General features: G+C 42.6%; 1 protein-coding gene across 1 annotated transcript; it reads right to left on the minus strand.

Annotated features, from left to right (window-relative positions):
- Positions 1-187: 187 nt before the first annotated feature.
- LOC103952210 (protein SULFUR DEFICIENCY-INDUCED 2) lies at positions 188-3,077 on the minus strand. Its single transcript, XM_009363762.3, has 4 exons — positions 2,879-3,077; positions 1,900-2,112; positions 1,322-1,477; positions 188-753 (listed from the first exon to the last, which is right to left on the minus strand). Exons 1-4 carry the CDS (start codon positions 3,002-3,004, stop codon positions 346-348), a joined length of 903 nt encoding a protein of 300 aa, XP_009362037.2. The 5' UTR covers positions 3,005-3,077; the 3' UTR covers positions 188-345.
- Between the last annotated feature and the right edge of the window lie 11,395 nt (positions 3,078-14,472).

The following is a 14,472-nucleotide window of genomic DNA, read 5'->3' on the forward strand; positions in this document are numbered from 1 at the left end:
AACCCTTTAACGTAGTGTTAAACGGCAGAATTTTAAGTTTGTTGATGATTGGTATTACTGTATCGCTTAATAATTTCTCAAGATTCTAATGCTGTCGAATTAAATTGCTTGTAAATGAAGTTTCTTCTTATTCACAAGATTCTAATGCTACGGGCTCCACCTCTGGTACCACAATGAATGAAACAAGTAAAAGGGCAAACATATTTTTAACCTTGATTATTCATTTGTTATACTCATACATGCAGCCATTCCTTGTCCAAAATTATACACTCTTCCATGCTATTAATACAAAGCATGCAATAACGTGATGGGGAAACATGTGTAAAATCTCTGTTCTCTACAAAATCAGCAAGCTAACTGATCTCTAAGCGACGATATCTCTTCAAATATAGCTAGTCTCCTCGACCTTTGAGGAGTCCACTGCTTCACCAAGTGGTCAAGCCCCTCGAGAAAGGCATCTTCCATATTTAAACTTAACGAATTGGGAGGCAAAACTACACGTTGACATTGCTCTAGCTCCTGCACCAGTTCCTCGGCACGAACTTTTGACTTGGGCTCATCAGATCCCGGAAGCATGCCCTTCAACACATGGTCAACAACTGATTGCGCCTCCGCATACCTTCTTTGCTTGATCAGGCACAGGCATAAGTTGCAGGCCTTGTTTGCATCCGGGTCAATGATTTGGGCTTTACGATACACCACTTCTGCAGCCGCATGGTTCCCTTGTTGCATGTATGCCCAACCTAAGTTGCCCTGCTCACACATCTCTAAAGTAAGAACTCTGAGATATGGTGACATTAAAAAAGGCAAATGCTTGGTTGGAGGACATTTTTCAGAGGTTTAGAAGCAGCACTATCAATCTTCACAAATTTTTATTTGGAGAAACAGAGAAGAGAATGATGCTGAAAAGCTTTGAAGTCAGCTGCCTTTATGTATATTTTTAAGTGGGGCTGCTAAGGTAATCTTCTGAGAAAGCTTGTTTTCTGAAGAATATAACAGCCATTGATTAACTCAAAGGTGAATCTTATTGTTGGGAAAACATGCTAAACAACCCAAGGAGTTTTCGGTTAGCAACCAGAGTAATGTCGAAATCACAACTGTACTGGAAATATTACCGGCAATTAATTTTAGAATTTTCAGATTCTAAAGAAACCTAGAGAGAAACTGTGTTGTACTGAGACTCTTTTAACACTAGAGAAAGCTGAACGAGAAGTGCAATAAGATCCCAAAAGGACAACATTTTTAATAAGGTCACTCACAAGCACTCTGCAATCTAATATAGTAATGAAGAGAAAATAAATTCCCGCAACTTAGTACTGACCAGTATCCTGGAGGTTTCTTGCTTGATTGTGACTTGGAATTTCCTTCCATGAGAGCGCGCTGTCTTGGTGTGCTTGCCATTGAAGGCCTCTCCCTGGAAAATCATCCGAAGCTTCTGTTTTAATAGCTCTATTTGTTCCTCAACTCTTCCACATTTCTGCCAAATTTGTATATATCGTGAGAAACATATTTCAATATAGAGGCAAAAAAAGCAGGATTAAAATTCATATTATGGTCAGAAGGAGTGTTAGGTGATGCCACCTACTGTTTGGCCTCAAGTTTTGAGTAAATAAGAAAGCAAAAAGGAAAGAAAAGTGCGCCTGGTTTGGCAGCATGAGTGTTCTTCAAAAAGCTGGGGTGATCGATTTGAAGGCATCGCCAAGATTGACAATTAATCGAAAAAAAAAAAAAACATTCAACACTTGTTGGAATTTATGGTGCGTCGAGATTCATGATATCAAACAGACCCATTTTCTATGTACAAAAATAGACATTCATCAGATGCCAGATACGGTAACAAAACAGTCCGCCTCAAAGTTGCTGATATAACATCCATTTAGAGTAAGCTTGCATATTTACCTTATACAAGTCGATTAGTACATTGTCAAGGGATTCCTGTGCTTGCCTGGAGCACCGATCCCTGAAAGACTTTATTGCTTCAATTGCTTCTTTTGCTCTATCCTGTTGCTTCATGACCACTGCCATGTCTTTGAGGGAACTATCCACCCTATCACCGGCATTTATTGCCTTCCAGAACAGTACAATAGCCGCTTCGGGATCTTTCTGAACTAACTGCATTTGCACAAAGAAGACAATGAACAAAACAATATTAGCTAAATAGCAGATCGTCTAACAGCGGTTACCACTCTCAGATTAACCAACGGATTAAAATACCATACTCTGTAATCCACAATCAAAATTCAAACCAATACAATTTCATAATACCAAATTACCAATGGAAAAAGATAATTCAGAAAGGGAATTGTTATTAGCACTCCAAAAATCTCATTCTACACTCCAAATTTTCTATATTAAGCAAGAGAAATACACTTACGAGGGGTGTAGAATGAGATTTTTGGAGTTCCGATAACACCTCCCTTCAGAAAAGAAAATCAATATTCTTGATTCCCCCATAACTGTGGTAGATTGGAGCGTTTTCTTTTAAGATAATGCTTGGAAGACCAAATTTTTTAAAACCAAATGATGTGTCACTGCTAAGAAACAAGACTTACATTTCCCAGAATTCATTCCCTCAACTTAAGGGATTCGAACTTGGCTGTGGAGGTTGAGCACACTCACTAAAAGTTCAACGTTTTTCCATTTTAGTAATATAAAGATTTTAAGAAAGCCATAACTGAGGATTTCCGAGAATTTATTATCCAGAAAATTACCAAATATAATGTGAGATGTTCAATGAAACTGGAAATTTATTAATTCATCAAATCCCAAACAAAATTAAATTGAAATCAACTAACGAGTAATTAAATAAGCGTATGATTAATTCATCTATACATCCTAAAAATACAGAAGTAGGTATAATTGTATGAAGAGAGAAGACCTGGACGTGCTTGGCTCTGACGTAAGGGCTGTCACCAGGAGGCAGCTTGTGAAGAACATGGTAAGGAGGAGGCTGCTGCTGCTGCTGCACCTGATCAGTCCTCTCTCCATTCCTTGGGCTCGTCATCTTCTGCCGGCAGCTGGTGAGTTTTTGTTCATAAACTTGGACAACTTTTAGTCTTCCAGTTCTTTCATTCTCTACGAATGATATAATAATATCATATGGTTAGGAAAGGGAATGGGAAGGAAGGTGGCCTGGATTGCGTCCAGGTTCGTGGTGGATGGGTGGGGACATGTTCTCTTGCCAAGTAATCAGTTTGGAAGCGTGCACTTGGCCTCAAGCGAGCAATGGGGCGAATCTGACGACGTCCCATTCTCCCTGCCATCACGCATATCATAAATATATGCCTTTTGTTATTCATACAAGTCGTGAATGAGACCAACCCCATTTAAGAGGTGACAAATATCGTTCAAACAAAAAATTCAAAAGCTAATTGGTTATTTTTGCTATTTTAACGAGTTACTTTATTAATGTGTGAGGGAGTAATTTGGAGTTAAAGTGTACGAAGGCAAGCAATATTTCCAGCCGGTTCAATGGTAGTGGGCCAAATCCCTATGTTTTGTATTGGCGTTATTCATATAACTTGTTTAGTCCATGTAATTTGTGCGTCAAATTTAAAAGAATTTAGTGTACATGATCTTGCCATTTACCCAAAACAAAAACAACCAATTTTATTCTTTGTTCCTTTTGAGTCTTAACAATGACCAAATTTTGAATTGTCCACTAGAGTAATCTATCGCTTATGCAACAAAATTAATCATTAGGTTGTAAACCCTCGGAATATTTCGAAATATTTGTGGGCTTTATTTTTCTTTAGTTATGCTTTTCTAAGGTGTCTACAGTTGCCTAATCAACAAAGAAAAGATAAAATCTGACCAAATGGGAAACGAGTTGAAGAAAAAAAAAAAAAAAAAAAAAGAAAGGAGTTAAAAGAAAAGATAAGTCTATATATGTTCTTTAGGAGCAACTCCAGCGTGTGAAACCTCCTCCCAAGCAATACACTATGCTATCCACCTGGTGAATAATAACTGCCCTTAAGGAATAGTAATCGTCTTTTGCATTCCACCGTTACACTTCAATAGCCCTGGCAATAGGTAATAAAATATTAGTATTTTTTATTTATAAAATAATACAAAATAATTTTAATTGTAATTTCGGATAAGATTTTTAATCGTTCTCGTTGCGCCACGTGTCATTATCCAAAATATTATTAAATAATATAAAATAATTTTATTTATAATTTCGGATAAGATTTTTAATCTTTCTCGTTGCGCCACTTGTCATAAAATCCGAAAAGACAATTATTAGGGATGGATTTCCGATAAGATTTTTAATCGTACTCGTTGCGCCACGTGTCATTATCCGAAAATACAATTATTGGTGAAGGATTTATGATAAGATTATTAACCAATCACGTCGCGCCACGTGTCATAATCTGTTTACACTCTTTGAGGATAGATTTCCATTAGATTTTTAACGAATCACGGCATGTCACGTGTCATTATCCGAAAATACAATTATTGTTGATGGATTTCTAATAAGATTATTAACCAATCACGTCGTGCCATGTGTCATAATCTGTTTACAATCTTTAAGGATAGATTTCCATCAGATTTTTAACGAATGACGGCATGCCACGTGGCATTGTCTACAACCTAATCCTTTCTGAATCCTCCATATAATCCACCATCCATCCTCACAAATCTCACACCAATTTTCTCAAGATCTCTATCATTATTCATAGTTTCTGCTTCCTTTTTCACAAAAAATCTCTATCATTATTCATAGTTTCTGCTTCTTTCTTAGAATGTCTTCTTCTTCCTGAAGCATGATGTGGGAACTCGATCAGGAAGAAGAAGAATTGTTTAACCAATCAGAAGGAATGTTCAATCTCCAAGTGGCAAAAAATAAGAGGGAATAGGGAGGAGCGTAGAAGGAGAGATGACGAAGCAAGAATGGGCAGAGCCTTACATTCCCGTAGAGTCATCCAAGCTATGGTTCAGATCTGTAGGCCCAGCCGTTCCGGAAAACTTGATAGAAGCAGGCAACGACGAGGTACGAAACTCTTGGACGATTATTTTGTCCGTAATAGTGCATTCCCTGATACGTACTTTAGACGTCGTTTTAGAATGGAACAACATTTGTTCAACAAAATCATGATTGCTGTTTGCAACCATTATTCTTACTTTGTGCAAAAGAATGATGCTTTTAGTGCTATGGGTCTCCTTCCTTAGCAAAAAATTACTGCTACCTTACTGATGCTTGCATATAGAGCATTTGCAGACCAAGTGGATGAAATAACAAGGATGGGGAAATCAACCATTCTTGAGTCCCTGATGAGGTTTTGCGAAGCAATCGAATCTATCAACACCGCAAAGTACCTTCAGAAACCTACAAATATGGACTTGAAAAGGCTTCTGAAGAAGGCCGAGATGCATGGTTTTCCTAGGATGATTGGAAGTATATGCACTGGACGTGGAAAAATTGTCCAAGTGCATGGCAAGGCGCTTATGAGGACAGAAAATGGGCAAAAAGTATCATTTTGGAAGCAGCGGCATCTTTTGATACATGGATTTGGCATGCCTTTTTCGGGGTTCCGGGAGCTCAAAATGACCTTAACGTCCTTGCCCAATCCCCAGTGCTCAACGATGTCCTGCAAGGAAAGGCACCAAAAGTCACGTATGAGGTCAACGGACGTATGTAGGACGAGCCATACTACCAAGCTGACGGCATTTACCCAATGTGGTCAACATTTGTCAAAATAGTGCCACGTCCGCGAAGTGCAAAGGAAAAACACTTTGCAAGCTATCAAGAGGGATACAGGAAGGATGTGGAGCGTTGTTTCGATATCCTCCAAGCTCGCTGAGCGATCATCAGGGGTGCTGCCAGATTGTTTGATGTAGAGTTGCTTCGATCCATCATGATGACGTGCATCATTCTTCACAACATGATTATGGAAGATGAGTACAATTATGAAGCCGTTGATGAATATGAGCCAGACACGATGAACAATTCAAGAACACGTATATATTGTGCTCATAACGCCACTGATGAGCCCGTGCAACATGAGTCATTACAAAGGGATGGACGTTACAATGAAAGAGACATTCAACGATATATTGCATTTCAAATGCCAAACATGCACAATGCCTGGCAAAATGACTTGATAGAGCACCGGTGGGTATTGAAACAAGCTGAAGATAATTAAGTTCATTAAGTGTGTTTTTTATTATTTGGTATATTTATGTAATTTTATTTGGTGTGTTTTATTATTTGGTATGTTTATGTAATTTTTTTTAGTTCAGCTTTAGTGAGTTTTATATTATAACCCAAAGTGATTGGAAAATTATGGGCTCCAATTACAAAAACTACTATATTCATCATCACTTAACCAATTTGTGGTGCTAGGATGATCTTCTCTTGTGGTGCTAGGACCATTTTGGCTTGCTCTCGCTTCTCTTGCACGCCTCCTTCGCACCACGTCCACTTTCTCTGACTTCCAAAAAAAATTTAGAATTTGGAGACTTCCCTTCTAAAGGCATGTTCATAATCTCACAATCTCGTTGAGCCTGTCTTTCTTCTCTAACATGTTTCCTTTCTTGCCTAAGTAGCTCTCTTTCTCTCTCATTAGCCTGAAATTCTCTCTCAATAGCTGCAGCTTTTGCGTCCTCTCTAGCCTTATCAACCTCATATTTCGCCATTTCCCTCGCTAAAGTCAATTCACCTTGGCAAGCAAGTTCTTCCATGAACTTTGCATAATCATTCTTGGAAGCATTCCCTTTTCTCTTTGAAGTCTTCTTACCTTGAGGCTTAATTCGATAACGGGTCGAACCCAACGCTTGTTCAGGAAGAGGCGTTTCAGGCACTTCTTCTGCATCATCTTCATGAACATGCAAGCCATGATCGGGTGTAGAGTGTAGAGGGGTGCTGTTCATGAAAACTTCTAGACCGACAGGCACAACTCTAAATTTAGGACAATCGTTGACAATATTCCAACATTCCCACCGGTTGAATGATTTATTTTTGCTTTTGGTTTTTTGCACCGTACCAAGCTTGTGCTTGAAGTTCCGACACAATGCGGGAGAAGAAATAATTATAATGAAAATAGGTAACAAATAAATAATTATAATGTAAGTAGGTAACAAAATAAATAATACAAACAAATAATTATAATGTAAATTTGGATATAGTACAAACAAATAAATAATATATTGTTACCTGATCCGAGTAATTTTCCCCACTTGGAATATTAGTACTAGCTTGTGCCAAGGTGTCTCTCCACGTACTAATCGATTGGCTAAGTAATTTCCAACGACTAGACATCGATTCTTTGGTTTTCCCACTAATTTTCTCAAGATAATTGGTATGAATAAGACTCCACATTTCTCGCAACTGCATCTCATTACCCGTAAGCGAACTATGAGTAACTTCAACCCAGCTAGTACACAACGCAACATCTTCAAGAAGCGACCAATTCGTACCTGCATCAGTAGTCATTTTGTTGAAAAAAATGGACTGAAACTTTGAGCGAAAGAAAGGAATGTGATTGAAGGTAGTTAAGAAAATATGAAATTGTGGTGTAAGGTAGATGATAATGAGAAGGTATTTATAAAAAAGTATAAACAATTTTTTTTTTTAAATTTCAGATTTTTTTTCGAATTTTTTACAATTTTTTTTAAATTTTTATTCAACTATAATCTCTGCCATTAGATATAAAAAAATTTTGAATTCCAACACTCTAGATTGTGCCGCATGTCACAACGGTAACTTTTCTTAATTTTAAAACTATTTTTCCTTTTATTTTTTTATTTATAAAGCAGATTAATATCAACAGTCAATCTCAGATCGAATGGTTGATACTAAATAAATTTTTGTTTTTTTTTTACCGTTGAGATCGAACAAGTTAAAAAGTCATTGAGATCGAACAGACCGTGGGAAGCCACGTGGCTTCCAACGGTAACATTTTAGTTTGAAAAGTGGGCTGACTTTTCTGAAAATATGTCGGGCGACGCGCCCCCACAGACGAGTGGGGTGCACGCGCCTAACGAAAAAAAATAAAAAAAAGGCTTGACACCAGGCTGACGTCAGCCCTGGCGTCACATACACTCGGACTCTCGGGCTGGCAATTCTTCACAGGCCCTGAGCTCGAGCCTCCACCTCCACTCGGGCTCCTTCACGTTGGAGCTAATCCATAGGGCCTCGGGCCCTTTTCTCTGGCCTGTCCCCCGAGCAATCCACCACGGTGGAGTTACTCTAAGCAAAAGTTTTTGGATCTCTTTTAATGAGTGCGGCTGTAAATTAACAAACTTTAGTCTTCTATGTTTTTTTTTCTTCTTTTGACTTTTACTTCTTCGGCTCTTCCCTTTCTCTGCCTCTCGTTGGATCACTTTTTCTTCTTCCCTTTTATTTATTTTTCCCTTTCGATTTTTCTTTTCCGTTCTCTTTCATCGCGGAAGACACCTGTCATCCCATTCTTTTTGGGTTCACAATGTGCAGAAGAGACCTGTCATCCCAACATTAGTTGCTTACTAGTAACAGAGCCCGCGCGTTGCTGCGGGTTTTAAAAGTTTATAAAACAGTATAAAGTTTTATTACAATAGTAGAAAATGATAGTAGGCAACAAAAGCAAAGAGCTAGGTGTATAACAAAGTTCAATAATGCATATTTGAATGAGAAAAAAAGAGAGAGATGTTAAAAGAAATAAGATAAAAATGGGTAGAATGATAAATTAAAAGAGCAAGGTTGAAAAGTGTATATAAATTAAAAGAGCAAGGTTGAAAAGTGTATACAAATGATTTCATCAAATGAAAGGAAAGGACTGGTAACTGCTAAGACATGCACCTAACACAAAATAGTTACTTTTGAGCTTACAATTACGATTGTTGTTTGACTGAGATCATTCAGCTCAATTTCCTCCCTTCATCTGTTTCTTACGCTTTCTGTTGATCTCTTAAACCTGAAAGGAATAATAATATCAATACAAACACAATCAAACATAGCCACAGAAGCCAAACACCAACAACCACTCACATCCTCCACCCAAAAACACACAGAAAGAAAAAGGAAGAAGAATGTACGTATTTTCTCCTCTTCTATTTTCCTCCTAAAGATACTTACAATGGATATCATTGACAGTGATAATATATTATTGTTTCTTTGGTCAAATCTAATCAAATATTGTCAATTGGTAGTTAGTTCTATAACATTGTTTTTGCAAAAACGAAAAAAGAATGTTGTAGAAAGATGGATCAGATATATTTGGTTTGGTGTCTATATGTAATATAGAGATATAATTAAAAATTGGCAAATGATAAATACAGGCTTCTCTAAGCAAGGCCATGCAACCACAAACACAAAAATAGATCGATAATAACAATATAAATATGTCTACCATACCTTGAAAACAATGAATAAATTAAATTGTCTTGACAATTATAAAGAAAACCAACTACATGATTAACAAAAGTTAAGCCTAAAAAGAAACATAGGTGTTGAATCTAAAAATTACAAAACCTACGTGGCGCGCAGGCCGAGTAACTAATAAGCTAACTACGTCTTTTGGTTGAATGCGGGGTGTGCCAACTCGTCGGCCGAGCTCGGCCGAGGAGTAAAATTTGTTGATGTCGCGTTGAGCGCGTTGTTGACTTCTGTATCTTGCGATCACGACCGAGGAAGAAACATTCTCGGTCTCTGGGTTCTCTAGCCTGAAGACAAGGCTACTAATGCTACGGAGTTCACAAATCGTCGGAGCCTGATTCGGTCATTGTGATTATATTCGTAAGAGTATAAGCACGCCAAATCGAGACCAAACTATATGGGCACAGGTACTCAAATGTGATGTATGTCTTGATGGTAAACGTAGTTCGGCCGTCAGAATGCCAAACCCTGAAACTTACTTGCGAGTATCCAATCATAAAATCACTCGACGTCCAGTACGCCGAGCAATGTAATTCGTAACACCTGACTATGCCGAGAAGGCTAGTAAGATGACCTCTACCAACAAAGGTTCGAAAACCCTTCTCGGTCGAGACTTAGATAGGTAACCGGTCGACCTCGACGCAGTGCTGTTTATCCAAACTGAAGGTGCTCCTCGGTCGGCTGATTCTACGGCAGCAGTGCTGTTTATCCAAACTGAAGATGCTCGCCGGGTGCCTCCACAGTGCTGTTTATCCAAACTGAAGATGTATCGGCAAAAAAAGAAAAGGAAAAATCTCAAGGTGTTTGAGAAGTTTTGCGCAGGGCAATTGTATGCTGATTTTTTAAGGTCCTTTTTCTGTTGCATGATTTCTTGTATTTATAGCACCCCATTCCTTGAGACCAATTTGCATTCTGACTCGAATTGGGAGTCCTTGTCCCATTTCAACTTTAACTTGAACAAACCTACTCCTACTGGGATTCTGAATTTTCCTTCCTTTCGAGGCTTTATTCTTAGCCGGTCGGGAATCCTGGTCGCACCAGGACTTCCTCGACTTTTTCTGTTTATCCAGACTACTTAGGATAGGATTTGGCCGACCCTGCCAATTGGCCCAGGCTTTATTATTCGGCCCATAGTATTTGTCATCACCTTGGGCCGAGCACATCCCGCTGCTCGGCCCAACAATAATAGTTTGGGCCCAAACATTGCCCTCTCGCTTCTGAGGTCGTCGACTGTTAACTCTTGGTCGGGCCTAGGCCTTGAAGAAGCGTAAACGCCTATTGCTTTTTGGACTTTGCTTCCTTAATGACCATTACTCCTGCATATTTATAAGACATGATTGCACTCTCCTCGTTACCCTCAACGTACAGCCACGTGTCGATTCTCCGCCGCTCTTTAAAAGCTTTCAATCATGGCCCTCGAGATCGTGCACTTACTGAAGCGTCTTATCCTAATTAATGCATTAAAACCGTCGCCGCATGCAATCGTGCGTCCTGGATTTTCGACCCCTCGATCCTATCTTCGCAGGTTCCCAAAATATCCAAAATGATTGGGACCTTTTCCCGGTTAAATTTCCCCCCAATTCGAACCAGTGCTTTTCGAATACCAAACGTTTGATCTTCACTCTGAAAGGCCCATAAATACCCACACTTCTGTCATTCGCATCTCACGCCTTCAGAAATTCCAAAATCTTAATTTTATCATTCATGTTCGTTCAAACAAAACCTTCCAGTTCTTCCTTCTGCAAACCATCTCCTCTCCTCTCTACCAATGGCCTCCTTTATTTCGAAGCTTTCTGACGAGGTCAACAAGTGCAAGGATTTCATTGATCGGAGCGCCGTCAACACGCTGCGATTTGAAAATGACATGCAGTGCCATCGTCTATCACTAATCTGCTCAAGGAGCAGTGTTTAATACCCCTACTGCAGGGGTTCGATTGGTCGAAGTGGACTCTGGCGCGGCCTCAAGGAGCCTGGCCCTCGACCACCACGGCCTGGGCCGCCTGGGTTGACCGAATGAGCACATTCTTTGACAAGGACTGGAAGGCTCTCGGTATCTACGATGCCATTATTCTGTCGACCATAGAGATTGCCATGGATAAGGAGCTGCTCATGGCGGCCCTGAGTTTATGGTGTTCGGCCACCAACACCATGATCCTGCCTTTCGGCCCTCTCGGCCCCACAGTCCTCGACATTTCGGCCATCCTTGGGACTTCTCCATCCGGCCTTCCCATTGAAGCCACCCTTTCCGGATGCCCTTCTCCTCTCGACCTGGAGGCATTATTCGACGAAAGGGCCGTCGAGACGCTAAGCCGGGGCGATCGGGAGCCCTCAAGGGAAGAAGTTCAGAAGCTCCATAAGAACTTCTTCAACTACAACATTCTCATCCTTCACTTCGCCGGCCGAGGCGAGGAAGGCCTTAGGAAGGGAGAACACAAGGCCTTCCTCTTCTACTGGTACAACAAATTCATCTGTTGTACCAGGTCAAACAAATGCCTGGTCGAGAACATGTCGGTGGCCCAGGCACTGGCTAATGGGCGCTCAGCCCGGCTATACTCGCCAACCTCTACTGTTGCTTGGCCGAGGCGACTATTGGCAAGATTGACCTGCACCAGAATGGACCCCTCTGGGTGTTCCAACTCTGGTTGCAGGTTTACTTTTCCACCCTTCGGCTGGAGGTTCCCGCCTTCCAACGATCGGCCGCCCTCGACCTTCAACTGGCCTCTCGACCGGCGCCACCTCACCTAGCCGACGAGGTCTTTAAACACTTCCTCGGCCTCGACGTCATTTCGGATGACGAGTTCCTGGTATGCCGGTGCCAGGAATACCTTGCCTTGATCAGGCTCCCTACGGCAGCGTGGGCCGAGTCCGAGGATGCGGACATTCGCCAATGCTGGGGGTCTTTTGTTTTGGCTCGCGACCTTCCTCTTGGTTGCGACGCCCGCCGAGCCAGCTGGGAGGTTTACCACCCCCATTTTGTCGCCCGGCAGCTCGGCTACCTCCAAGGCTGCCCCGTTCCCTTGCTTGCCTCTCGGTCTCTCCTGAGTCGAGGGCGTCTTTCGGGTTCCTTTGAGAGGGAGTGCAAGACGTCGGAGCAGGAGTTTCAGGAGAAGTGCAAGAAATTCCGGCTCTGGCCGACAGTTCCTGAATCTTTGGGAATGACACCTTAGGGGACTGGTGGGAGGAGTATACCGGCGACTTCTTCGGCGCCCCGGCCGAAGATCCGGTGAGCAAAATCTTCAGCGACCGTCCCAGACCAACGCCTTCGGCCCAACCTAAGGAGTCGGCCCAAGGTAGTCTTTCCGCTCTTCTTTTTCATTTTTTTTCTTTTTTTTTTTCATCACTTGTCCTTGTTATTAATTACTTTGCTCTTCAGGGGTTCGTGTGTCGAGGAAGGTAGAAGCGATGGCGAGGGCGAAGAAGTTGGTGCCCACGAAGAGGACCATCGCCACCGAGCGGACAGTCCCTGCCAGACGTCCCCACCGAGAGGCCGAGCCGGAGGATGATGCTCCTCGCCCTACTAAACGCGTCAAGAAATTGGCGAAGAAGAGTGACCGGGAGATTCATGTCGTCGCCAGTGACACTAAAGGGACGCCTGCTCCTGCCGGCTCTCCTTCTGTACCGGCTGCCCCGGCTTCTCCGAACCCGATTCCTCCAGCAGTCTCCCCTCCTGAGACCACGGCCGATCCAATCGTCGCATCAGCTCCAGCTTCGGAGCCGGTCGTGGCGCCTGCCGTGGGGAAGTCGGCTGCACCTGTCAAGGCACCCTCTACTCAAACGGTCATTCTGGAAGAGGTATAATTCTACTTCCACTCCTGTTTCTTTAGGTTTCTAGTCGTAACGCAAAATGTTTTCTTTTTGTTCAGGATGTCGAGAGTAAGAGCGACGAAGTCCTGCTGGAACGCCGTCGTCGACCAATCAACTCTCCTCCCGTCCATCCTCCTCCGGTCGTCGAGGCGACCGCTCGACCGTGTCCTGCAGCGGATCGCGGCAAGAGACCTATGGCCGATCCTGAGGCCACGGCCGAAACGCCGATCCATCCGCAGGATGAAGACCTTCCCATTCCTCCGCAGGAAGTCTCCACGGCCTTTGTAAGTCTTGTTTCTTTTGCGTTGATTTTCTCATGACACATGTTCTTAAAAGACTATTAAATGTCAGGTGCCCGAATGTTCATTTCACCGACAATTTTATGCGCCGACGGGCGTTGTCTATATTTCCTGGCCACCGTCGTGGCCATCAAATGTAGATAACCTCCATCGGCCGCGTGAATTGCGAAGCGGTCTAAGGCACTGGGCTCGGCCATTAAGTTCCCTGGGTTCGAGCAATGACCCAGAGGGCATGGCCGAAGTCTCCTCTCGGCAGGTCTAAAACAATCCCTTTTTTTATGCACTATATCACGACGTCTTACTTTCCTTCACAAAGTTTTCCTTTTATGTGCAGCCACCTTGGGAAGTAGAGCTTGACGCTCTTCTTCAGAGCACGACCGGTGAGGCCGGCTCCTCTGCTGCTCCTGCCGAACCAGCGGGAGCCATGCCCGAGGCCGAAGCCTTCGTGAAGCTGCACGAAGTCCTGTCTCTCACTGCCTCCCAAGCTTTCCGATACAAGGGTTTGGACTCCATTGGGGAGTGTCTTAATGACCTCGCCAACGGCGGTTGCCTGAGCACGGAGAATATCTCCTTCCTCACCGACCTCTTGGAGCGGACTCGGTAACACTTCCACATTTTCGAACGAGCCCTACAAGCCGAGGACGACTTGAAGGCGGCCAAGGTCGCGCAAGAGGCTGGTCGAGCTGAGATGGAGGCAATCAAAGCCAAGAAAGCGAAGCTGACCGAGTTTGATCGCCAGATCTCTGACCTCCAGCGTCAAATTTCTGACCTTCAACGGCAAAGGTCTGCTGCCCTTCTAAGCTTGAGAAGGACTTCGAGGCCAACAAGGCTCGGCTGACGGCCTTCGCTGCCGGCGCACGGCACATCCAGCATTTGCAGGTCAATAAAAAGACAAGGCAGGCTGAGATAATTTTGGGCGAAGCGAAGTGGTTGGAGCTAGAGGCTGCCCTCGAGACTTTCCTCCCCTCGACCCCTTAGGAATTTATCATTGTATTTGTTCTCTTATTAGTAATA

This window comes from the organism of the source record quoted next, unplaced genomic scaffold (genome assembly GCF_019419815.1).
Source record: "Pyrus x bretschneideri cultivar Hongxiangsu unplaced genomic scaffold, Pyrus_bretschneideri_v1 Contig46, whole genome shotgun sequence".
Taxonomy (NCBI): domain Eukaryota; kingdom Viridiplantae; phylum Streptophyta; class Magnoliopsida; order Rosales; family Rosaceae; genus Pyrus; species Pyrus x bretschneideri.